Here is a 27,042-nt window from a genome sequence, read left to right as displayed (position 1 = left end):
TCTATGGATGCGCAACACGGTATGGTTGGCCTTCCTGACCGTGTCCCCACTTTGTTGATCCATATCCATTGTGGCATCAATGATGACTCCTTTTCTGTCTTGACACTGGTGAGAAGGGAGTTCCCAGCCTGCAGGTGTGCCGCTGGTTCTTCCTCCCCAGGTGCATTACCTTGCACTTGTCAGTGTTGAACCCCATCCTGTTCTCATCCACCCACCCCTGTAACCTGTCTAGATCCGCTTGCAGCCTGTTCCTTCCTACTAGTGTACCCACTTCACCCCACATCTTAGTGTCATCTGCGAATTTGAACGGGGTGCTTTCTACCCCCTCGCCCAAGTCACTGATGAAAATGTTGAATAGTGTGGGTCCAAGTACCGAGCCCTGGGGAACCCCACTGCCCACATCCCTCCAGGTCAAATAAGACCCGTCCACCACCACCCTCTGTGTGTGGCCCATGGAAGTGCTCTGGGTTAGAACACAAGGGGGTTGGGGAGAAAGGGACTGAACGGTGGGGGTCTACTACAGACCAGCCAACCAAGGAGAAGATCAAGACCAGGAATTCTTAAGTCAGCTCACGGAGATAGTTAGGTCCAAGGATGTGGTCGTCATGGGTGACATAAACTTTCCAGAGATCTGCTGGAAGGAGTAGACAGGCAGGTCTGACCGCTCACGCAGGTTCTTAACTGACATACAGGACCTCCATCTAACCCAGGAGGTACACAGCCCCACCAGGGGAGACGCCTTGTTGGATTTGGTCCTGGCCACGGGCGACAACCTGGTACGGGGTCTGTGGGTGCTGGACCACCTGGGCAATAGCGATCATCATCTGCTGGAATTCACCATCCAGTGCAAGGTGGCGAAAGCCTCCAGCAAGGCAGCAGCCCTCGACTTCAGGAGGGCGGACTTTAACGAGGTGAGAAAACTAGTGGGGGAAGCACTGAGGTCCCAGAGCAGGAGGGAGTTGTGTGTACAGGAGGAGTGGTTGTTCCTTAAGGAGACGATCCTCCAAGCTCAAAGAGAAGTAATCCCTACATGAATCAAAGGGGCAAGAGGGCTCAAAGGTCCCCATGGCTCACCAAAAGCATCCAGGAACATCTCCAAACAAAAAAGGAGATGTGCACCCATTGGAAGGGAGGGGCCATCACAAGAGAGGGCTATACCTTGGTAGCTCGGGAATGTAGGGGGGCAGTCAGGAAGGCCAAGGCAGAAATGGAACTGGGACTAGCAACCCAGATCAAGGACAACAAGAAGTCCTATTTCAAATACATAGGGGGGCAAAAGAAGGTGCCAGGTAATGTGGGGCCTCTGCAGGACATGCTAGGAAATCTGGTCATCTCACCTGACAGTAAAGCTGACATATTCAACAATTTCTTTGCCTCTGTATTTCTGAGGAGGGACCCGGATATCTCCCCCACTGACACCCCCGAGGGCCCTGTGGGTGGCACACCCAGGCCTACGGTTAATGAGGACCTTGTCAGGGAACTTCTGGAGGGACTAGATGTATTTAAATCTGCAGATCCTGATGATCTCCACCCCAGAGTGCTGAAGGAACTAGCAGGAGTCATTGCGGGACCTCTGGCACAGCTCTACGAGCACTCATGGTGCTCAGGTGATGTGTCAGAGGACTGGAAAAGGGCCAATGTGGTCCCCATCTTCAAAAAAAGGAGGAAGGAGGACCCAGGAAACTATAGGCCTGTAAGTCTTACTTCAGTCCTGGGGAAGCTTTTTGAAACAATTATCCTGGCACATGTCCAGGAAGGGCCAGCAGTGCAGGTTATGCTCGGGGCAACCAGCATGGGTTTATTAGGGGCAGTCTTTTCAAACCAACCTGGTGGCCTTCTATGACCAGGTCACCAAGTCCTTGGATGCAGGTGTCGTAGTGGATATAGTTTCAGGAAGGCCTTTGACACAGTTTCTCACCCCATTCTCAGTAAGAAACTAAGAGACAGTGGTGTTGATGCCTACACGGTCAGTGCTGGAGTGTGGAAAAGACCAGAGCCCTGCAAGTCTCTGCAGCACTGCTGTGCTCCACAGCCGCTCTGCCAGCCCCACAGTGCAGCCCCACTGGGAAGCCGTGACTGGCTCCTGCCCGTGGGTCACTCACCTCTCACCGCTCCAGCTGCTAGGTGGGGGTAGAGCCGGCCCCTGCATCTTGTTCAGTGCTCAGGGCAAGCTTGAGGCTGTGATGCAAGTGGTCAGCAGTTGAATAAGCCCCTTTCTGCTGGGAGGGGGCTTGCTCCACGCACAGACGGGCCACTCTACCGCAGTAGGGTCTGCCCAGAGCCAGGTCTACCCAGCATGGCCGCTGCTGCCTGGTGCCCAGAGACAGCTCCTGGCTGGCAGGAGGGGGCTTATTCAGCTGTTGTCTCCGAGCACAGGACAGCAGCAGCTGAGCCAGGCAGACCCTGCTGTGGTGGAGCGGCCTCTCCCTGTGCTATGGGTGAGCCCCTCCTGACAGGAAGGGGCTTATTCAGCTGCTGGCTGTGGGGTCTGCCCAGACAGACTGCAGCTGAAGCTTGGGGGAAATAATGGGGGCTGAATAAGCCTCCTCAGTGGCTTGCCCTAGCACAGAATGAGCGGCAAGGGCCAGCTCCGCCCCCAACCGGCACCTGAAGCAGTGAGAGGTGAGGGATGGGCAGGAGCCCGTCATGACTTCCTGGCAGGGCTGCACTGTGTGCCCAGCAGAGTGGCTGTGGAGCGCAGTGGCACTGTGAGGCCTTGCAGGGCTCTGACCTGCTCTACACCCCAGTGCTGCCACGTGCAGCCCGAGCCCACAGTGCAGTCTCTCACTGGGAAAGGACTCGCTGTCCCCCACAGTGTCCCTGGTAAGGGCCCTGTTTCCCTCCCGCCACAGTGGCAGGGATGGGCATGCCCAGGCAGGGCCCCTGGGAGTGGGAGTAGGGACAGGGTTATTCCTCTGGCCTCCGATGGAGGGGACAACCGGGGGCCTATTCCGGGCAGGGAGCCACCCAGTTGCCACTGGGGTTAGAGGGGAAACGAACTCTGATCCCTGCCCTGCTCTGCCTCAGGGCTCATGGGGCCCCCCTGCTGCAGCAGCAAGGGGGGAATGCAGGCAGACCCGGCTCAGGTCCCTGCCAGTGGCACAGGGAGGGGGAATTAAACCCCTCTCTGTCCAAACCCCTGCCCCTGCCAGTCACTGCTCGGTCGGCAGAGCCAAGGGGTGGGGCCAGCTTGGCTGGGCTGGAGCACAGAGCCCCATGCAGAGAGCATGATGGGATGCTGGGGTCTCTAATTTACTTCAAACCTGCAAAGGGTCTGGGAGAGACATTGCATAAACCGGTTTGAGCCAAATCAGTTAAGTCTGATACTACATTCAATCAGGTTTATCTCAAACTGGTTTCAGCCATTTTCAAACTGGCTTATGTACACTGAATGTCTGTTCTGTTACAGGTTTAAACCAGTTTCTGATTGCTTAAACCGTTTATGCATAATGTCTGTCCCTGGCCCAAGTGTTACAGGACAAACATGGCTGTTGTGCTCTATCTTCACCTCTAGAAATGGTTCCTTTCTTATTGACCTTTTTCTTAAAATGAAGATAAGATTTAGGAGGACCAGGGTGAGGATCAGACATGACAGGAACCAAAAAGACATAGAATAGAGCGATGCTGTCTCACTCTTAAGGCTGACTCACCCCTTACCTGACAGAATGAAGAAAGCTCACATTGCCTCTGGCCTTGCCTGTTAGGTCTTGTAGGTAAATAAAAAACATTGGTCTCCACAGTTCTCAGTTAGCTGACTGACAAGTATGGTCATTTATGTACAATTTTTTTAAAGATATTTTTCTGAAGCAAAAAACATACTTGACAGGATGCTGATTTGCTTCTTAAATTGTTCCCTTCTGTTACGTTATGATTTGACAAGCTCCCTACTTAAAGATCTCTTCTGCTATTATTCACTAGATTTCTTTTCATAAACTGATGTGAATCTCTGTTCATTATTAAAATGGTGCTACATCTAGATGCTAGTCTAGATATGACAACATTTTACTAATACCTGCTAATGCTATCTTCCTGATGAGCACCTATTTTCTGCATTTTATTCAGAACACAGGCTAGGCTGTCAGATTGCTACATGACACAGGTAAATTTCACTTTGTTACAGAAACAGCCAACTGCAGAATACTGCAGAGGTATTTGGCCCTATTTTCAATGGAAGATCTGGCCATTATCTTTTGCATGAAGTGTTTACAATGCTATTTTTGTTAAACATGTTCTATTCATTACTGAATCATTCCAGCAAGAGAACAATTGTCTCATTTATTTGAAGTGTATGTTAATTAAAATGTAAGTGTATTAATCAAAACTGTTTCACTCTTTCCTCTATGACCTTAAAAAAAATCATTGTGATTTAATTGATGTATAATTTACTTTTCCCACAAAAAGGTAAATTTCACCATTAAAATGTAAATTCTAAGTCAAGGCACAAACTGTCACCAAAATGTTATTGATCTATAGTCTGACTGATATCTACCCAGTGAGTATCCCCTTGCCATAAACATAAATAAGCAAAACTATGCACTGTGGAAATGAAGCACTAAGCCAGGGCCCTATATAACCCCAAGACCTACCCTAGATGTCTCCTTTACACTTTCTGCCTCAAAAGGCACATGGTATGCCCACTCAGCATTTCAGGGGGTAAGAATAACAGATATTCATGGGGTCTTATGCAAAATTTGTCTCACATACTGACTGAAGATAACACCCAAACAATCCTTGCTTCTCACATGCCGCATAACTCTTTAGTAAGTTTTGTAAAGTAATTGTTTTGCTGTACAAATGCAAGATCATTACAAATATATGGCAGCATATGTGTATTAATGTATATTAGTTAACTGCTTGGGAAAAAAATGATTGTATGGAACTATATTTCAACACATTTTTAGAAATCATGTTTTTGATACAACACAACTTTGTATTGGTCTCCATCCTAAAAGGTTCAAAAATACTTCTTGGGCACATCTACATGAGATGTTTACTGCACAGTAGATTAATTAGCTATGCAGTTAATGATGTGCATCTACATGCATGCCCCTATTACGCTGGAGTAAACTACTTAAGTCTGAAGTAGGGTAGTACTTGTAAATACAAGTACTAACCTATGGCAGAGTTTTTTACTCCACAGCAGCGCATGTGTAGACGCTGCCCAGTTGGCTAAGCCAGAAGGGTGCTTCAAGGCTGCCTGCTGGCTAGCCCCACACTGAAGCACCCTCATGCCCTGGCCAGCCCCTCCACAGCACATTGAGCCAGGGGAAACAGCCCCAGTCAGACAGGCTGACCGCCTCTCCCTCCACCACCAGCCCTCTGCCAGCTGGGGTTACTCCTACCCAGTTCAACATGTTGCGGTCCCAGGCACATGTGAAGACAGTGCTTAGGAGCAATACAATCTGTAGTATTAAGCTCCAGAGCTTATTCATGTGCATTTATTGCACATATCAATGCACCCCTTGAACATTTTTATTATTGATATTAAATTATATTGTTCTCTATAAACCTGTTATGGCTGTTTTTGTAGATATAAAACTAAAAATTTACTAAAATGCGTATTATTAGCTGCATAATACACAATACCAAATTTAGAGAAATCTGGTATACATTTTAAGTAAATGTTTAATATTATACATCATGAAACATTTACTTATAATATTTATACCAGATTTCTCTAAATTTTGTAACCCCTCATGCTAACCCCTCATAAGACATCTATGTATCTCTTTAGATAAATATTGCAGTTTAGCAATTGTATATTTTCCTCTCAAATTATGAAAGATGGCATTTCCCTGCATTGTTTAAAAAAAATTAAAGCTATTGCTAACCATGTATGTCTAATACTTATGAAGTTTTTAAAATGTTACAGCTCCTATTTATACTTCAGTAACCTCCAGAAGCCCTAAGTAGGATCAGGGTCCCACTGTCTTATGTGCTGTACAAACAAGGATGAGGACACTAATCTCAATCCTTACAGTCTAAGGTACTTATTCTATAACTGTGTCCATGTAGGTAGAACCTTATACCCACTTGGCTTGCCAGTGAAGCCTTAGGGCTTTGCATTGGTGCAAGATGTATAACAGTGCAGATTTAAAGAAATAGGGCCAAGCAGAAGTCATATACAAAGTGATATACAAAGTGAAACCAATACCTGACAAATTGGCATATTTCTTAAGTATTATAAATAAGATACCAGCTGCATGTGTATAGAGAAAAAAATTGAACAAGGAAAAGTTAGTCAACTAACATATCAGTTGAGGAAAACTATTTAATGGATAGGAAAAAGCATGCAAGAATGCATCGAGAGACTCAGTTATAGGAAGGGAAGTTGTCAAGTATTTTTTTCCAAATGATTTATACAAATATGAGCCAGGGAAATCTCCTTATTCAGATCTGTAGGGCAAACTTATTTCTCTGTCAGCATTTATATATTGCCTTACCTGTAACATCTACGTGCAGAGTTTGAGGTCCAATTGATTTTGAGAAAGAAGATTTATAATGGAAGCACAAAAATACAATTTATAAGTACAAATTATTCCAAGATGTGGATGTTATTAACAGTACCTCCTTGTGCGCTCTCTCAGCCAAAAAAACAAACAAAGAATAGTCTCAATAATATGCATATTAAGTATGATGTGCCATCAATACCATAACTCAGTCATTTTCCTATATCCTTTAGCAAAGCAAATCTTGCCTGGGGGCCTAACTGAACTGTCAGCAGTCAAAGTAAAGAGAAAATTTTGCACTAAGGTAAATCATTAAGAACTGCAAGGCTTAAACCACAGTGAGCTACCCTTTGCAAAGGTGATTTGCAAATTTAGTCTATAAATATTCCTAACTTAGTTGCAAAATCTCTACAGATCTTTCCATTTTGCACCTTGCAAGAATCTTTGCTAACCAGGTTTTTCCCATTTGAGTTAACAATAAAGTTATATGAGTTATAGCTTTCTCAGTTTATACTGCAGATGGAACAATAACTATTCAACTTTCTCTTGAAATCATGCAACAACAAATATTGGCTCCCTGACGAAGGGTGGTTTTATTGTGCAGTGTCCTCCTTTATATTCATACTCCTTAAAATCTCTCTAATACTGTATACCAACACAAACATCACTAGTTCTGGCATCCTCTGTCACTTCCATGACTTTTTGTCCCTTTTCCACCAGCCCCATTCACTGTAAATCTTCTCTGCTTCTCCAAGGAGCTGTTCAAGGCTAGGGACAGACATTCAAAAACCCTGAGCCTGAATTGATTCAATCTTTGCAGGTTACTCTAACCTGCTTAGGCTAAACTGGTTTGTAACTGACCAGACATCCCAGAAATGCACAGTGGCTTAGGCTAGAAGCTGGGGGACACTTGAGCAGCCCTCCCTTCCCTTCTATAGTACTGAGCTTGGGGGAGGGGGGGGCGGGGTGCTACCAGGCACAGGCAGAATGCTCTGATTAATGCAGCAGGGACTTGATAATAGCCTGGGCAGGGCTAGGGGTTTCCCGCCCTTTCTGCAATCAGCTCTTCCAGTCTGGAGCTGTGCCAGCATGCAAAAGCAGAGAATCTGAGGATTTCTCTGCTAAAAAGGAAACTCCGCACTTTCTCCGATAAAAACAGGGTTTTCTCTGATAAAAACTTGGTTTTCTCTTTTATTCCATGGGAAACAGAAAACCCAGATTCCTTCCCCTAATTCAGTGTTTATCACCCCATTAAGAAAACAACAGAGGGACATTACCAGCTACCTGTTGATTCTACTTGTTGATTCAGCACTGACTGTAGCCAGCATGTGGTTTGCTACCTAATACACAGACACCTCCTCAGCAAGGCAGAGGGGAGGGGGTAATTCCTGTTTAGCAGCGAGTGGAGAGGGGAAGGGGCTGATCAGCCTGCAGTCCATACTGGATACTCTCTGGAGCTGCAGCCAGGGAGCAGAGGGGAGGGGCCAGCCCTGCCATGGAGCAGGGAGTCCCACCCACCCCAAAGAGCATGTCAGGATATTGGGGGAGTCTGATTTATCTTAAACCAGCAAGGGGTCTGCGACACATGTTGCATAAACCAGTATGATCCAAATCAGTTGAGTCTGGTACAACATTCAACCAGCTTTATCTCAAACTGGTTTTAGCCATTTTCAAACTGGTTTATGTGCCCTCAGCATCTCTTCTGTTACAGATTTAAACCAGTTCCTGTTCACTTAAATTAGTTTATATGTAATGTCTCTCCCTAGCCCAAGTGTTGCACCCTTTGGAGCCTCTTGTTCAGATAATATAAATTTGATAGTAAACCACTCCACTGATTCCCCCAGCCCCAAGCCTTTCCTGGTTCTCTAGCTCCAATTTTGCAGCTCAGAGTGTAAGAAGTGACCTAGAAACCACTACTCAGAGACGAAGCAAAAGAGAATGTTATGTGACGAATGCCCATCTGCAATGATAAGGAGGAGACAGTCTTAGATAAAGGAGGCTTGAAAACAAAATAAGAAAGAGAGTACTGGGTTATAGGGCTCATTAAAATACTAAAAATCACACCCCTAGGTGGGGAAAAAGTATGCTAATGAAACATACATGTATGTAAATGAGATACATGGCTAAAACACAGGTATAGAGACATGCTCAGTAAAGAACTCTTTGCGTCACTCCTTTATAACCAATCAGCAAACAAAGATGCTTATGAAGGTTCAAAAACTCCTGTATAAAAGATGCTTAGAAATAGTAATCTGGTGTGCTTGTTACGTGAAATTATTCCGCTCGCACCTTTTATTGCTAGCAATAAACCTTCTTTGTACTTTCACCCCTGGTATCTTTATTGGCCTTTGCATACCGGGCATGATCCCAGACTTGACCTGGGGCTCAACAAGAGGGGGAAAAAATACCCCAAAACAAAAACACATATCTGGAAAACTCCTTCATTGCTCTCTTACTCCTGGTCTTCTGTAGCCTTTCAACTTCAGTATTGGGAAGTTAACAAGCAAACACTTTCTCCACCATCTAGCCCTTCTATTTAGGACAAGTCAAGTAGCATTTGCTCTATTCCACAGAAGTAAAAACTATTTTACTTAAAGGGCCAGAAACTTTTTGACATGGCTGTTTTTCACAGGAGCAATTATGTGTTTAGAGAGAGAGCTGTATGCAAGGCAATTGATCATGCTGGTATGATATCTCAAAAGCTTTTTTTCCAACAACTAAATATGCTGGCTGGGTGACTGTAAAAATAATTCTAATGATTTTGAAACAAAGCAAACAGTTAAAATGCTTATTTACAGTTTTCCATCAGATACCATTTTCCTGAACACAGAATGTATAAATTCAACTTGCGCTGGTTTTGATGATATAGGGATTTTGCCCCATGGCAATATTATTATTTTCTGAGAACCAAAGCTTCACTTTGCAATAACTGACTGGATTCCTATGGAATTTAATGGCTAAATAGATGGGCATAGTTTTGGACAACCTGTTAATCCCATTCATATGATATACTATGTATTTTGATATAATAAAGTAGTTATTAAGAGGATGCTTAACTATCACATTACCTCATGCTGAATGTTCCATTTCAATTACGGTACTGTTAAAGTGACAAATTGGACAACAAAGGCTGTTAATTTGTCATGCCTAAAATATCCTTGGATCAATTTTCTGGAGAAATTAATTATTTTTTATTTTGTTGTAATCTATTTAAGTCTCATGGGATCTGAAATAATCCCTTTGCCCCTCAACACACTGAATCTCCATTTGTCATTAAAATGTCCACATAGTTGATTGTTTTTGTGTTAATCCCCTGAAGATGTTTCTAGCCACCTCCTGCTTCTCCCTCTAACTGTTCCCTTTTAGCATTTGTTGGACTTCCAAAAATAAGTATTTGGAGATAGCCCCGGGAGAGATGAAGTTAATGTTGAAGACAGTTGAGCCAACTTGAAATTAAGTGCCACAAAGGTCATCCAGAAAAACAATACAATTCAGTTGGGCCTGGCAAAAATTGGTATTTACTGCAGACTAAAAATTGGTCTTAAAACTGCCATGTTTATTAAGAATGACTTTCATGATTTAAAACAATGACTGTAGGCATCTCTACATGTGAAATTCATGCAAAACAATAAAATCCATCACATATTTTGTCAGAGTTTATTGCTCCCAGGCACTACATTTACATGTGCACCCAAGACTGTAGCATGTTGAGCTGGGTCAGAGCAGCCCTGCCTGGAAAAGCGTTCAGGGGATCAGCTTGCCAGCTCAGGGCTGCTCAGACCTGGCTCAAGGTGCTACCAAGGGGTTGACTGGGGCATGAGGGTGCTTCAGTGCAGGGCTAGCAGGCAGGCAGCCCCTACACTGAAGCACCTTTGTTTCCCAGCCTGTGCTGCCAGCATCCATACATGCATTGCTGTGCAGCAAAGAACTCCAGCACAGGATAATACTTGTATTTACAAATAGTATCCTATGGCAGAGTTAATTAGTCTACTGCAGTCTAATAGGGTCGCACGTATACACGTGGAGACTTTACTACAGAGCTAATTAGGCAGCTCAGGAGTAAATGTCTCATGCAGATGTGCCCTGTGAGAAGGAAAGGGAAGATTGACTCATTAGGGTAGTGCCTACTGAAGCTGTGTTACCTACCTTTCCTACATATTATATGTTTTGTAATGTTAAGAGCCATTTGAATATTTTAGTCTTGAAAATTGAAAAGGTCTGTTTTCCTACCTCCAGAAGAAACTTAAAACCAGACAGATGCTTTTAATACTGATTTTACGCTTGAAGAAAAACCATGAACTTACTACAGCAACCCATCATAATCATCGCATCCAGCCTTTCACCAACAAGCTTCATCACATCCGCTCTTCAATACTTTGTCTCTGACAGGATTCACTGCTGAAGATTTTTCCTGATCTCTTACTTTACAGCTAAATCCTGAGCTTGAATAAATCAGTGTCTTGACTTTTATGAAACTATGTCATCTTACACTAGCTTTACTAACATTAGTTTACCCTAAGATTGTACTGGAGTTTCAAGGATTTTTTTTCATCTCTTTCTATTTAGTTCTTATAGGAAAGATGGAAAGCTGTTAATCTAAGAAATTGGCATGGATCTGGATAATATGTCATTCAAAGGGAAGGAAAAAGAGCAGTTGTGTTAGCTATGTTCTCCCTGAAAAGCTTGTTTAAAAGACATATAATCAAAGATTAGTCTTTGCTTGTGTCCAACTGTGAACAGGCCAGTACTGCCTGATGGTGTACTTTTATCTTGCTTTTAAATGCCCACAAGGGCATTTAACAATATTCAACATAAACCTATCATATTTGTATTGCATGATTATAAAAAGTAAAACAATACAAGCAAACAATCTAAGATATTGGATGCTTTAAATAAGGTATTAAAAATAAAGGATGGTGTATGAAATGTGTTATATGAGTTTTACCCAAATGTAGCAAGGGAAATTTAGGTTGGATATTAGAAATAACTTTTTCACAATGACAGCACTGCCCAGAGAGGTTGGGAAACCTCCATCTTTGGAGGTTTTTAAGAGCAGATCACACAAGCACTTGACTGTGATGGTTTAGTCACGGACCATTCTACCTGGAGCAGGGGGTTTGGATTAGACGATCTTCAGAGGGCCCTTCCAACCCTACTGTTCTATGAGCGAATGTGGATACACTAAAAAAGTCCCACTAAACCTTAATCTCCAACCAATGGTATATGCAGCTCTTAGATACGAACTGATTTTTAAACTAAATGAGACACTGAAATCCAACATGTCAGTAAACATCGGACAGAAACAATAAGTATGATTAAATATAATTCAATTCAGTATGTTCCATTACACAATCCACTTTGCACATCTATTACTGAGGATCAGATTCTGGGTCATAGACATATTACACAACATTAGCAATATTAAGGAAAAGTGGCCCTTAAAAAAAAGAGAAAAATGATCGATTAGGATGTCTCTCCTCTGTTAATTTACGTCATCAGAATGTCTATCTGTTTTGCATCATTTTCATTCTGTTATATAAGATACAGTCCTCAAAAGGAAAGGTAACATATTATAATAGAAAAACTGATAAACTTTCATTATTTACATAATTTTGCTGCTTTCTTGACTCTCAAGACAATGTTTTTATGCAAGGTTTGTTTGAACTCCTACTTCTTAACCACAGTTTTAACAAAATGAAAAAGACTGACTTTCCCTAAAAAGTTTGCTTTAATGACAGACGGATAGTTATTAAAATTCAAACAGAAAGGCAGAAAATTGATCTAGGCAGATGTCACTGAGGACTACATAATTTCTCCAGGTACAAATGATAGCTCATATGTTTTGAGTCAAAGTGCCCATTCCCCTCTCAGATGTTTATTTGGAAATCATCTATCTCAATATATTTGAACTGAAGTTGGAAACCAAGGATAAGAAAGCAAGGACTCTGAATAAATTACTCCAAAATATTCTCGGATAAAGAGTAAATAATAATTTGTCAAGAAAAACAATAAAATTAGTCTTTATTGCTGCTCTATCATTTCCAGTGAATTATCTGCATTGACGGATAGTGTCACTTAAGATTTTGACAGAGAAAATCTGGAAAACTTGCTATGAAGGGAAAGCATCGATTTACTATAGTTCTTCGCTAATGGATTTCTAGAGACTAATAAAATATGTTAGAGTCTAATAAAATGACTGATCTTTCATTCAGCCATAACACTGAACCCTAGCTGTGAAGTCAAGTGAGATACATAATTCTTTCTGCTAGGCCAAAAAGAATAAAGATAGCAAAAGCCACATGTTTCCCAGAAGCACTATAAGCAGTAGTACAGGATGTTCAGCTCAAGCAGCTCAACCCTGTTTCTTTCCCTGATGAAATGTGGATGTGGCATAGAGGTGGCTAATCTAGCAAACAATTGACTAGCATTCATTATATGAAAATCCCTGCACAAAAAGGAAGCAAGTATGACCTAGAAGCAATGGTACAACTCTGTGAAAGTCAGAAGACCTGAAATCTATTCCTAGCTTTGTCACTCGTATGTTAGTGAATGAACTGCTTTGTTTCACTGTGAAAACCTAATACTCCCTGGAATGAACAACAGGATGTTTCAGCTTCAGCTCAGTACATGTGCAGCAATGGAAAACTTGCACTGAAATACCAAAGAAGATGTATTTGTGAGAAAGGAAGAGGAGAGGAGTCACCATAAAGATGTGTCATTTTATTTCAGTAGGATATTCTATTAGACCCATGGCATCTCTGATGAGGTAGACATGCTCAACAAGAGGAACTGTGCAAAGGCGTGTGGCCTTGAGGAAGTAGTAAGGGGTATGGGCTTTTACATCCAAAGGGTCTAAAAAAATCCAAAGCTCCAAATTTCAGAAGCCCCTCCCTCCCTGGTCCATGCTTCAATCTCTTCTAACTCTGCACCTTTTCTGCCACTGCCACTACATTATGCTACATTATGCCACTACTTTTCTGCCACTGCCACTAAATTATGTTAGCAGGAAGCTGTCCCATTCAAGGGAAGCAGGTGACACAGAGATGAAGCTGAATGCTACTCAGAATCGCACCATTCCACAAGTTTTTCCCAGTGGAATATTCATAGGTTGGAGAAGGAGGCCTGCTCAGAAACAAAAAAGCAAATAAAAAGGAACCCTGTATTTGTCTTTTAAACAATGTCATAATTTTAAACCAATATGTTGATTTGGGAAAGCCAGACCTAAATGCTGTGAGTGCTTGAGGCTGACAATAGTAGCATCAAAACCATTGTTTGGATTGTTCAGTGTTACCTTCGCTTTCATTAGGGGTATGATTTTTGCACTGTTCCAACATCTTTTGTAGAAGAGCTGGACATTATTGATGCTTACCTTTATTTTTCATTAATTTATGACCATGTGAAAAATATGCTTCTAAGGTATGAAATGTAATTACAAATGTAAAACAAAACTACACATACATGCAAACCATTTATCCAGAACTAAAAGGAAGTAAGGCTTTACCACAGTTAGTTACTAGAGTAACTGACTACATGCATACTCATATTCCAAAGTTGATGAAAGCCACAGTAGCTTAGCCTTCAATGAAAGCAACAGGCACATGGTAAATCCCTATCCTTTTTTACCTTAAGGTAATTAGGTACCTGTGACTTGCATTTACAAAGTTTTAATTAAAAGGCATATTTGTATGTTCTATGGTATATTTTACATCGCTTAATTAAATTATTAAAAGGCATAAGTAAGGATAGTCCACAAAGATCGCATAATACATCAATTAATCAATGAATTAATTATTAGTATCCAATTACTAAGATAACATGGAGTACTAGAAATTACTGGTGGAATGGAAAAAAAATATTAGCATTCACAGAATTTCAATTGCCATACTTATCTAATATAATTATATATACAGGAGGTTATTCTTTTATTTTTAATTGCAGCATATTGTCATGAATCTAATCCATCTCCCTATACAAAATATTCAGAAATCAAAAAAAGAGAAAAGGTTAAATAATGACTTACATGGTAAAGACATCAATAACGTCCCCAGCAGCTCTTGCCATCTCAAAGTAGGTTTGCAGAATGTTGACAGTTCCCGAAAGTGCTTCATGTCCGCAGCCACAGAACAGTGCGACACCAGCATACAGCAGGATGGTGGCAATCAGTGAGGCATAGGGAATCCCCCCCAAGCATTTGATACAGCATTCAAAACACCCTGAATAAGATTAAAGAGAATATTTTAACACATTTTGGTATTCATCTGTCTTAAAAGTAAGAGCATCTCTTTTGTTTTGGGGCAATATTTGCATTCAGGGATATTACAAGTGCATTTCTGGATATTGAGACCACAGGCCAAGGAAAGAGTTTGTTGAGCATCAATATTACAGTCTTTCCTACACCTCTCACTGTCCTCAGACTGGGAAGAACTCTGAAATAGAAGGGGGTTAATTCAGTGCTAAGTTTTCTAAATACCCACAACCCTGATGGTTAAAAGGACTCTAATAGTGTGAATGAGCCAAGAACCAGCATTATAGACAAGACCAGTGACTGCCTTGCTGGGTTAAGATGAAACAAGTGAAAATCTTGATCAAACATTATCTGCCAGGTGGCCAGAACTTTTTCCTCTAATCACTCTCCCAGTTGTCATCATTTTTTTAATGCAAAAAGACCCATCTTGGTATTAATTTTATTTTATTTAAATAGCTGTGAGCAATTGAAAATAGTTCTAAAAAAAGTTTAAAAATCTCTTACATGGCAAAGACATCCTGCAGCAATCACTGCAGGGAACAAATAAAAAATTTCATACTTAAGACGGGGGTTGATGACCGACAGCTAACAGGCTGAATCCAGCATGTAAAGACACTGGATCTGACCTGTGAAGGTCTAATCCAATCCACATTTTACTAACAGCATGCTCATCCCCTGCTATCACCTTGTGGTCCTATCCAGTCCACTTTCCACATTTTACTGACAGCAAGCTGACTCCCTACCGCTGCTCTATCCATCCCTCTTCTGCATGATTGGGGCTAGGGACAGTCATTCAAAAAGCCTGAGCCTGAATGGATTCAATCTTTTCAGGTTAGCCTAACCTGGCTAAGCTAAATCAGTTTTGTAACCAGACAAGCATCCCAAAAATGCAGGCACATGCCTGCAATGGCTCAGGCTATAAGCCAAGGGGTGCTAGAGCAGCGTTCCGGCCCTTCCACAGCACTGAGCTGAGGGGGGGCATGGGCCAGACCCTGGCAGGATGCTCTGATTAGCCCAGCAGGGAATTAATAACAGTGTTTATCACCCTTAACTCAGTGTTTAACACCCCATTATCACCCCTGTTTCCTATAAAAGCTCATGCCTCTCTGAATTAATTTATAAGGTGTCGTTCTGCCCTGCCCTCAGCCTGTCTTCAGACTAATATGGCTATCTACCTCTCTCAGTAGATATTAATCATATATATTAATCACAGAGGGGCATTACCAGCTACCTGTTGATTCTGCCTGTTGACCCAGAAGGAACCATAGCCAGCATGTAATCTGCTAGCTAATACACAAACACCTCCTCAGCAAGGCAGAGGGGAGGGGGGGCTGCTTAGCAAGAAGTGGTGAGGGGGAGAGGGGGCAGCAGCCTGGAAATCTCTAGAGCTGCAGCCAGGGAGCAGAGGGGAGGGGCCAGCTCTACTGTGGAGCTGAGAACTGAGCCCAGAGAGCATGCCAGAATACTGTTGGAGTCTGATTTATCCTAAACCAGCAAGGGGTCTGGGACAGACATTGCATAAACTGGTTTGACCCAAATCAGTTAACTTATACTGCATTCAACCAGGTTTATCTCAAACTGGTTTCAGCCATTTTCAAACTGGTTTATGTGCACTGAACATCTATTCTGTTACAGGTTTAAACCAGTTTCTGATCACTTAAACCAGTGTATGTGTAATGTCTGTCCCTAGCCTTGCTGATCTCTTTCCTCACACCTGTAGTCTCCGTTTACTTTCATCATCAAATTAGCTGGTCCAAATTGTCACTTGCCACATGTTTAGTTGCTACACTTTTTTGGCAGACACTGCCTTGGAAAGGGAAGTGGTGCAGGGGGTGAAAAAGCAGCTGTATGTGTACAGCAGAGACAGCTAGGACAGAGTTCAGTGCTCCATAGTGGCAGCCAGATGGCAAATTGCAGCCCATCATTAGTAAAAGGTTGCCAACCCCGATGTTATCACTAAACAAAATAAAATGAAAATGAACAAACACATCTGTAACCAGGTTCTTTATTCTGAATAAGCTGCACCTGGTGCAAGATCAGAAAAGGGTAGAGAGGTAACCACAGGTCAGCTTTGTGGTCTGCCAATCCTTGATTAGCTCAGAATTGAGCTGGTTCACCAGCACAGACAAAATCTCTCCAAGTCTGATGACAACTGTGTGAACTGCCAACAGCCCACATTTTTGACAGCTGGGGTATTGCCTTGTGGGAATGGCCCAGACATGCTCCCCAGATATATTCTGTGCAAAAAAAAAAGTGGGGTGGGATGATAGTAGTTTTATGTTACTAAACTATTCCCTTGTGTGACAAGAATGCCTCAACAATTCTATTTACAAGCTTTAGGACATCTAAGTGCTGGAAAACTGAAATAACTCAATGTGATCATAAGCTCTTTGGTGCAGACTGTGGGTAAAATTTTGGGCTTACTGAATTAAATGAAAATATTGATACTAACTTCCTTGGTGCCAAGATTTCATCTTGTATTTGTGTGCGTCCCTGTGTGTGTGCATTTTCAGTGCTTGTAGAAATTTCCATAATACAATATACTTAATACAATATACTTAGTCAAAGACTTCTAATCATGTTTTATATAAATTTTGAAGGAATCCATTACACTACAGTACAATACACTAGGAAATCATTGTTTTCAAAATATCCTGTAAACATGTATACTGGAAGTTACTATTTGAAAAAAGAATTGAATATCTAGCAGTAATGAAATACCAGTGTTATCTGAGCAACTCCAACAAATACAGCAACTCTACTACATTACAGAAATAAAGTTCAACCACTGTGTTTAAAGAAGAAACACCTTGAATGGTTAATGCTTTTTACATTACGAACTGCATATCATAAACATGAAAAATTCCCTCCCACAACAAAGTTTTCACAAGTCTCAGAATAACACAGAGGTCATCAAAACCAGAATTTGATTACTATTAAGTAGAAAATGGCAAATTCAAACATACTAAACACCAAAATAACTAAACTGCAAATCCTTAAACGAGCTCTATGATTAGGACAAAGTCCTACTGATTTCTGCTACCGAAGATAAAAGATACAGACAAATAAGGTATAGCTATCTTGTCTCCTTGCAAGAATAAATTCTGGCATCAATATAACACAGAAAACAATCAATCACATTAGTATACTTAAGTCACATACTAAAACATGTCACCGTGTATTTTATCAACTATACTTTATCCACCTGCACCATGCGTGGCTTATTTATTTGCTAGGCAGTTTTTCTGTAAGAGCATTATACACTGTGTGCGGGCCAGGAGTGGTCCCAGGTTCTCGGGGGCGCGTGGCAGGCTCTGGCCAGCAGCCCTGGCACGTGGGTCGGGGAATGCAGGCCGGCGGACTAGAATTAAGCACGGACGCTTAGCGGTTGATTAAAGATTATTTTACTTACACCGAATATGGTTGCGGTGCAGGCAGGAAAACTTGCTTGAGTTGTGGTTACAGACAGAAAAGAAGAGAGGCGGACAAGAGTTCCTTCCACGCGAACCTCTAGCCCAATCCAGTTGAAGGCTCTAAACACGCGAGCCCGTCGTGTCAACCGAAGAAAACAACTCGGAGAAAAGAGCTCTGGATTCACTCACACGAAGTTTGCTAGGCTCCGTGGAACTTGCGCACAGGGAAGGGTACGTCGAGGGATCAGGCAGTGACGGGGAGAGGCCAGAGGTTGATCAGACCCCTATAGCCTTCTTGAGATACACGCTGGGTCCAAAAGGCTCCACAGCGCTTAGAGATCTTCACGAGACGTGAAGTTCTCCTCCTCCAGATGGTTGTGGAGTCCTCCAACTTGGGCGGAAACCGCTCAAGCCTCTTATTCGGCTAGCAAGCCAATCACTAGCCACCACGTGGGAATAATTTAGAACTGGCCAATAGTGGGACACAAATTTGCATGCGAATGGTGGGAACTCCTTTGCACTGTGCATTTCTCTTTGCAACTAAGAAATGCACCCTGCTGTCACAACCCAAGGGTGTGATTTTTGTTTGTGTGCGCTTTGGCACTGCTAAATTATTTCCCGCCACTCGTAGCTTTCTTTGCAGGGTGCATTTCTAGGTTGCAAAAGAGAAATGCACGGTGCAAGGAGTTCCCGCCATTCATATACAAATTTGTGTCCCACTATTGGCCAGTTCTAAATTATTCCCACGTGGCAGCTAGCGATTGGCTTGCTAGCCGTATAAGAGCCCTGAGCGGTTTCCGCCCAAGTTGGAGAACTCTGAGGAGAACCCCGCAAGGGAGGACTCCACAACCATCTGGAGGAGGAGAACTTCACATCTCGTGAAGATCTCTAAGCGCTGCGGAGCCTATCGAGCCCAGCGTGTATATCAAGAAGGCTATAGGGGTTTGATCAGCCTCTCGCCTCTCCCCGTCGCCGCCTAGTCCCTCAACGTACCCTTCCCTGTGCGCAAGTTCCGCGGAGCCTAGCAAACTTCGTGTGAGTCTATTCAGAGCTCTTTGCTTCGAGTTACTTTCTTCGGTTGACACGACGGGCTCGCGGTTTAGAGCCTTCAACCGGATTGGGCTAGAAGGTTCACAGGAAGGAACTTTAGTCCGCCTCTCTTCTTTTCTGTCTGTAACTGCAACTCAAGCAAGTTTTCCTGCCTGCACCGCGACCATCTTCGGTGTAAGTAAAATAATCTTAAATCAACCACTAAGCATCCGTGCCTAATTCTAGCGTGCCGCCTGCCTTCCCCGACCCAGCGTGTCCGGGCTGCTGGCCACAGCCTGCCGCACGGAAAACCCCCGAGGGCCTCAGACCACTCCCAGCTCGCACACCTGCAAAGAAAGCTCCGAGTGGCGGGAAATAATTTAGCAGTGCCGAAGCACACACAAACAAAATCACACCCTTGGGTTGTAACACACTGGTTTGCAAAAAACCCTACAAACCATCTCAGAAATTCTCCTCAAGCCACAATGGTATGTATTTCCCTCTGGTGCAAGTACCCCACTGTCAGTGAGGAAGACAAGTATATTTTCCACTGGCTGCTCAGTGGTATGTTAGCTTTGAATAGGAGTGACCAACTGATTTTTTCCCAATAAGATTATTAGATTACTATTATTTTTTATGACAACTTTAACCAGCTACCCAGTATAACCAGGAATACAAATAGAAAGACAGGTATGGGCACCTTTCTGGAAATTCTGCAGTATAACAAAGGCAAGACACACAAAATAACAAAGAAAGGAATGGCAAAGATATACATCAAACAAGAGAATCAAGCTTTTATTTTTTAAATCACATTTGTAGAATCTCACCAAGTGACCTGTTTCCTACAAAAGCTCATGCCTCTCTGAATTAATCTATAATGTGTCATTCTGCCCTGCCTTCAGCCTGTCTTCACGTTAACATGGCTATCTACCTCTCTCAGTTATACCTTACTATATTAATCACAGCAGGGGTGCTCAAGCCCCAGTCTGCAGGCTAGATCCAGCATGAGGAGACATGTCATTCAGACCGTGGGGCTCCCTACGGATCTGGAAATTTGGTGGCACTGGGGTCAATTAACACTGCTACCTGTCCTCTGCCATCAGATTTCCAAGGCCTGTGCAGCCAGATCAGACCGCAGCAGGGCCACTGCTGTAAAGCCAGACCAGCCCTCAGCAGGCTTGGTGTGGTCAAATTGGGCCTCAGCCGGGCTGGCTCCATGCAGAAGGCCCAGGTCCCAACCATGTCTGCTGGATTGGGCCCTTGCTGGGTGAGCACCATGGGCTGGATTGGACCCATGGGATGGATCCATCCTGAAGACCAACCTGGCACCACTCATCTTGCAGGGCAAAAAGACTGGACACCACTGAATCACAGCATTATGTAACAAGTGGACCCCAACTGGTTGGTAATGTTGTTGGCCAGTTAAGGAAGAGTAATCCATGAACATGGAATAGTGTAAAAGAAGAAAGCACAGACACCTGTGGAAGTGGATGACATGTTGATGCCAGCCCAATTAATGAAGTAGACTGGTAAAGAGTAGAAAAATATGTCAAGAAAAGACAGCAGTAGGTATGTAGGGAGAGTAAGAATTGTATGGGGGGGTGGGGTTGAAGCAGAATAAAATTTAATGAATTCAGAACCAATTTCCATGCCTAGCTCCTATATCTAACACCTGACTAAATTTTGATCTAATAAGTGACAACCTACAACCTATCATTAGAATCAATGGGAGCTCTGTCCACAGGGCTGCACAAGATCTTGGGGTGCAGCAGCCATGGACTTCAGGAAGGCAGACTTCAATGAGGTAAAGAGAATAGTCAGGGAGGCACTGAGGTCCCAGAGGGTAGAGGAGTCAAGTGTCCAAGCAGAGTGGTCGTTCCTTAAGGAGACAATCCTCCAAACCCAAAGGAGGTAATCCCAACATGGATCAAAGGGGGCAAGAAGGTGCAAAAGCCCCCATGGCTCACCAAAAGCATACGGGAACGTCTAATAACTAAAAAGGAGACGTACACCCAATGGAAGGGAGGGGCCATCACAAGGGAGGACTATACGTTGGTTGCTCAGGGCTGTAGGGGGCAGTCAGGAAGGCTAAGGCGGAGATGGAACTACCCAGATCAAGGACAACAAGAAGTCCTTTTTTAAATACATAGGGAGTAAAAAGAAGGTACCGGGTAATCATAGAATCACAGAAGTAGGGTCGGAAGGGACCTTGTAGATCTTCAAGTCCGACCCCCTGCCTGGGCAGGAGGGAAACTGGGCTCAAATGACCCCCGCCAGGTAGGCATCAAGCCGCTTCTTAAAGACCCCCAGGGTAGGAGCCAGCACCACTTCCCTTGGAAGTTGGTTCCAGATCCTAGCCGCCCTGACTGTGAAGTAGTTCCTACGGATGTCTAATCTAAACCTACTCTCCAACAACTTGTGGCTGTTATTCCTTGTTATCCCGGGGGCCACTAGGGGAAACAAGGTCTCCCCCAAACCCTTCTGGTCCCCGCTAGTGAGTTTATAGACAGCCACCAGGTCCCCCCTCAGCCTTCTCTTGTGAAGGCTGAACAGGTTCAGGTCCCGTAGCCTCTCATTGTAGAGTCTGTCCTGCTGTCCCCGGATCATGCGGGTGGCCCTCCTCTGGACCCGCTCAATGTTGTCCACATCCCTCTTGAAGTGGGGTGCCCAGAACTGGATACAGTAGTCCACCTGTGGCCTGACCAGTGTCGCATAGATGGGGAGGGTCACCTCCTTGGCCCTACTTGAGATGCACCTGTGGATGCACAATAGGGTCCAGTTAGCCCTACTGACCGTGAACTCGCATTGTCAGCCCATGTTCATCTTGGAGTCAATGATGACTCCAAGATCCTTTTCTGCCTCCGTGCTCTCAAGAAGGGAGTTTCCCATCTTATAAGTGTGCTGATGGTTACTACTGCCCAAGTGCAGCACCCTGCACTTGTCCGTATTGAAACACATCCTGTTTTTGTTAGCCCACCCCTGCAACCTATCCAGGTCTTTCTGCAGTCTTTCCCTCCCTGCTAACCTCACCCCAAATTTTGGTATCATCAGCAAATTTGAACAGGTTGCTTTTCACCCCGTTGTCCAAATGGCTGATAAAGAAATTGAACAGTGCAGGCCCAAGGACCAAGCCCACTTTCCCCAGGTCGAATATGACCCGTCCACCATCCTCTGAGTACAACCCTTCAGCCAATTTGCAATCCATCCGACTGTATAGGCATCAATGCCACAGTCACCTAGTTTTTTAATGAGAATGGGGTGGGAGACAGTGTAAAAGTCCTTGCTGAAGTCCAGAAAGACTACATCCATCAACGACACCTGCATCTAATGCTTTTGTGACCTGATCATAAAAGGCAATCAGGTTGGTCTGACATGACCTGCCCCTAATGAAACAGTGCTGGTTGCCCTTAAGCATTATCCCCGATGCTGGCCCATCACAGATGTGCTCCTTGATGATCTTCTCAAAGAGTTTCCCCAGGACTGAGGTAAGACTGACAGGCCTATAGTTGCCCAGGTCCTCCCTCCTCCCTTTCTTAAAGATGGGGACCACATTGGCTATCCTCCAATCATCTGGCACCTGGCCCGAGCACCACGTGTGCTCGTAAAGCCGTGCCAAGGGCCCAGCAATAACCCCTGCTAGCTCCTTCAACACCCTGGGGTGGAGAGCATCTGGACCTGCTGATTTGCACACGTCCAGCCCCTTCAGAAGCACTCTAACCCAGTCCTCCTCAACCTTAGGTCTGGAGGCGTTCCCCTTGAGTCCATCTTGAATCACAGTGGGGGAGTCATGGTCCCTGCACAAGAAAACGAAGGTGAAGAATTTGTTAAAGAGGTCTGCCTTCTCCTCTGACACAACCACCAGATTGCCCAGTGTATCTTGCGGGGGCCCCACATTTCCCGGCGCCTTCTTCATCCTCCCTATATATTTGAAAAAGGACTTCTTATTATCTTTGATCTTGGACACTAGTCCTAGCTTTATGTCCACCTTAGCTTTCCTAACAGCCCCCCTTACAGGCCCGAGCAGTGAGGGTATACTCTTCTTTGGAGATAGCCCCCGCCCTTCCACCGGGTGTATGCTGCCTTTTTGGCAACCAGGCATTCCCAGACATTCCCTCCGTGGGGCCTCTGCAAGGCACGCTAGGAAATCTGGTCATCGCTCCAGACAACAAAGCTAATCTATTTAACAATTTCTTTGCCTCCATTTTTCTGAGCAGGGACCGGGTTGCCCCCCACACCGAGACTCCCATAGGCCCCAGGGGATGCGCAACCAAGCCTAGGGTCAGTGAGGATCTAGTCAGGGAACTTCTGGAGGGACTGGACATATTTAAATCAGCTGGTCCTGATGATCTCCACCCCAGAGTGCTAAGGGAATTAGCAGAGGTCATTGCGGAACCCATGGCACGGCTTTACAAGTACTCGTGGTGCTCTGGTGTGGTGCTAGAGGACTGGAAAAGGGCCAATGTGGTTCCCACTTTCAAAAAAGGGAGGAAGGAGGACCCAGGAAACTATAGGCCAGTTAGTCTTACCTCGATCCTGGGCACGCTTTTTGAGAGAATTATCCTACCACATGTCCGCGAGGGGCCAGCAGAGGAAATTATGCTTAGGGGCAACCAATATGGGTTAATTAGAGGTAGGTCATGTCAGACCAACCTGGTGGCCTTCTATGACCAGGTCACAAAATCCTTAGACTCAGGTGAAGCAGTGGACATAATATTTCTGGATTACAGGAAGGCCTTCTACACTGTCTTTCACCCCCTTCCCATTAAAAAACTAGGGGACTGTGGCACTGACACCTACACAGTCAGTTGGGTCACTAACTGGCTGGAGGGGCGCACCCAGAGAGTAGTGGTGGACGGGTCCTATTTGACCTGGCGGGATGTGGGCAGTGTGGTTCCGCAGGGCTCGTTCTTCGGGCCTGCACTGTTCAACATCTTTATCAGTGACTTGGACAAGGGGGTAAAAAGCACCCTTTTCAAATTCGCAGATGACACTAGGATGTGGGGGCAAGTGGGCACGCTAGAAGGGAGGAATAGGCTACAACTGGACCTAGATAGGTTACAGGGGTGGGCGGATGAGAACAGGATGGATTTCAACACTGACAAGCGCAGGGTAATGCACCTGTGGAGGAAGAACCAGCAGCACACCTACAGGCTGGGAACTCCCTTCTCGCCAGTGTCGAGACAGAAAAGGATCTTGGATTTATCATTAATGCCACAATGAACATGGGCTGACAAAGTGGGGACGCGGTCAGGAAGGCCAACCATACCTTGTCGTGCATCCACAGATGCAACTCAACCAGGTCCAAGGAGGTGATCCTCCCCCTCTGTGCAATGCTGGTCAGGCCACAGCTGGAGTACTGCGTCCAGTTCTGGGCACCGCACTTCAGGAGAGATGTGGCCAATATGGAGAGGGTCCAAAGGAGGGCCACCCACATGATCAGGGGTCAGCAGGGCAGGTCCTACGAGGAGAGGCTGAGGAACCTGAACCTGTTCAGCCTGTAAAAGAGAAGGCTGAGAGGGGATCTAGTGGCTGTCTACAAACTAGTCAGGGGACCAGCAGGCATTGGGGGAGTCCCTGTTCCCCCAAGCACTACCAGGAGTGACTAGAAATAATGGTCACAAGCCGGCAGAGGGTAGATTCAGACTAGACATCAGGAGGCACTACTTCACAGTCAGGGCGGCTAGGACCTGGAACCAACATCCCGGAGAAGGTGGCTGGCTCCTACCCTGCGGGTCATTAAGAGGAGGCTAGACAAACACCTTGCTGGGGTCATTTCACCCCCGTACTCTTTCCTGCCATGGCAGGGGGTTGGACATGATGATCTGCTCAGGTCCCTTCCGACCCTACCTACTATGAAACTATGAAACTATATTTGTATACAATTTAAGTAGATCACAAATGCCAGCTATATTTGTTAGGTGCACTGTAGAAAGATTCAGTACAGGAGCTAGTTGGAACTATTCCTTTATTGCTTAAATTGGGAATGGTAAGTGAAACAGGTGTCCTATTAGGAAAGGCTCAGAACAACAGGCAATCTTCTCCGCACCTAATGCATTCAATTTCCTCAGGCCTTCTAGGCACTTCAGGGCACTTTCAATAAACCAGAATTGTATCAAGACAGCAATTTAGCACTCACCAATTTAGAAAGAGAAACAGTGAGGTTTAGAATAACTTATTCAAAAATAGATTGAAAAAAATATCCTTTATGACATAGTATTTGCAACAGATTTAGATGCCATACTAGCCCTATATTCTCTAGAAATACAGTGCCAGATACTAGAATCTTTTTTGCTACTTACCTCATGAGAAAAATTTGGTGGAGTTATAGAAGCAAAGGATCACAGGAAAGTACGGCTGGAAGGGACCTTTTGAAGTCTAATCCAGCCCCCTGGTCAAATCAGGATCATCCCTGACTAAAACCATCCCAGCAAGTGTTTGCCGTAGTTGCTCTTGAACATGTCTAGGGATGAAGATTTCACAAGTTCTCTAGGTAGCCTTGCTCCAGTACTTAACCAGTCTCATAGGCTAGGGACAAACATTACACATAAACCGGTTTAAGCATTCAGAAACTGGTTTAAGCCTGGAACAGAACAGACATTCAGTGCATATAAACCAGTCTGAAAATGGCTGAAACCAGTTTGAGATAAGCCTTGTTGAATGTAATATCAGACTTAAATGATTTGGGTCAAACCAGTTTATGCAATGTCTGTCCCAGACTCCTTCCTGGTTTAACTTAAACCAGAGTCCCCCAGCATCCCAGATGCTTTGCAGCCCTGGGCAGGGCTCTCTACTCCAGAGCATGGCTGGCCCCACCCCTCTGTTCCCTGGCTGGAACTCTAGCAGGGACAGCAGGTACAGCAGTGTCTGCCTGGCTTCCTCCTGACCACCCCCCCTGCCCACCTCACCACTCCCTGCTCCCAGAGCAGGGGTTCCCCCCTCCCCTCTCCCACAGCATGGACTGTCACCAGCATGTGGTATGCTAGCTAATGCTGAGAGTTGTCTGTAAAAGGCAAAAGGACAGTGCCTGCTTATGGCTTTTTGAAGCTAATCAACAGGTCAGCTGGTAATGTCCCTCTGTTCCTTCCTTGAAAAAAGTTGTTTAAGAAGAGCTTAAACTAATGAGAGAGGCTTTTGTTTTCTTGATGAGATGCTAAACGCTCTGTTATCAACTCCGTGCTGGCTCCCTCCTGGGTCAGGAGCAAGCAGCAAGAGGGGGGAACCCCCCCCTAATCAGAGTGTCCTGCTGGGGCCTGGCCATGCCCCCCTCCAGCTCAGCACTTTGGAAGGGAAGGCAGGGCTGCTCTAGCACCCCCAACTTCTAGCCTGAGCCACTGCAGGCATGTGCCTGCATTTCTTCAGTCCAGAGAAAATTCCTGTATGATTATAGATTAGACTAACCTGCAAAGATTGAATCAATTCAGGCTTAGGCTCTTTGAATGTCTGTCCCTCAGAAAGCTCTCTCTATTCTCCAACCTAAATTTCCTCTGCTGTAACTTGAGGCCATTGTTCCTAGTCCTGTCCCCTATAGCCACAGAAAAGGCCTCTCTGTTTCTTCTCTATAAGCACCCTAGAGATACTTGAAGAATTTTCAAATCTCCCCTCAGTTTGCTCTTCTCCACCACAAATAATATTATTTTGGCCTTGCCTCATAAATAATGTTACCCAAGTCTGTAATCACTTTTGTCACTCTACACTGGATTCTATCCAATCTGTCCACATCTTTCTTGAAGTATGGGGCGCAAAACTGGACACAGTACTCAGGCAAGGCCTCACCAGTACCAAACCGAGCAGAAGGATCCCTTCCTTTGATTTCCAAGTAATGCTCCTGTTAATAGAGCCCAGTATGCTGTTGACTTTTTTTTCAGCAAGAGCACACTGTTGGCTCATATTCAGTTAATGTTCCACT

The 27,042-nt window shown here is 44.5% G+C and overlaps 1 protein-coding gene across 7 annotated transcripts in view; it reads right to left on the bottom strand.

The window, feature by feature from the left end:
• Positions 1-27,042, bottom strand: part of GPM6A (glycoprotein M6A) — a 419,024-nt gene that overhangs the window by 82,028 nt on the left and 309,954 nt on the right. For all 7 annotated transcript variants that reach the window (XM_019481375.2, XM_014600918.3, XM_019481378.2 and 4 more), the window contains one exon: positions 14,470-14,662. In XM_019481375.2, the coding sequence (XP_019336920.1) occupies positions 14,470-14,662 (193 nt within the window). The remainder of the gene's footprint in view (positions 1-14,469; positions 14,663-27,042) is intronic.

Source organism: Alligator mississippiensis, chromosome 2 (genome assembly GCF_030867095.1).
Source record: "Alligator mississippiensis isolate rAllMis1 chromosome 2, rAllMis1, whole genome shotgun sequence".
Taxonomy (NCBI): Eukaryota; Metazoa; Chordata; order Crocodylia; family Alligatoridae; genus Alligator; species Alligator mississippiensis.
Note: the sequence above shows the minus strand (reverse complement) of the source record. Positions and strands in the feature narration are given on the sequence as shown.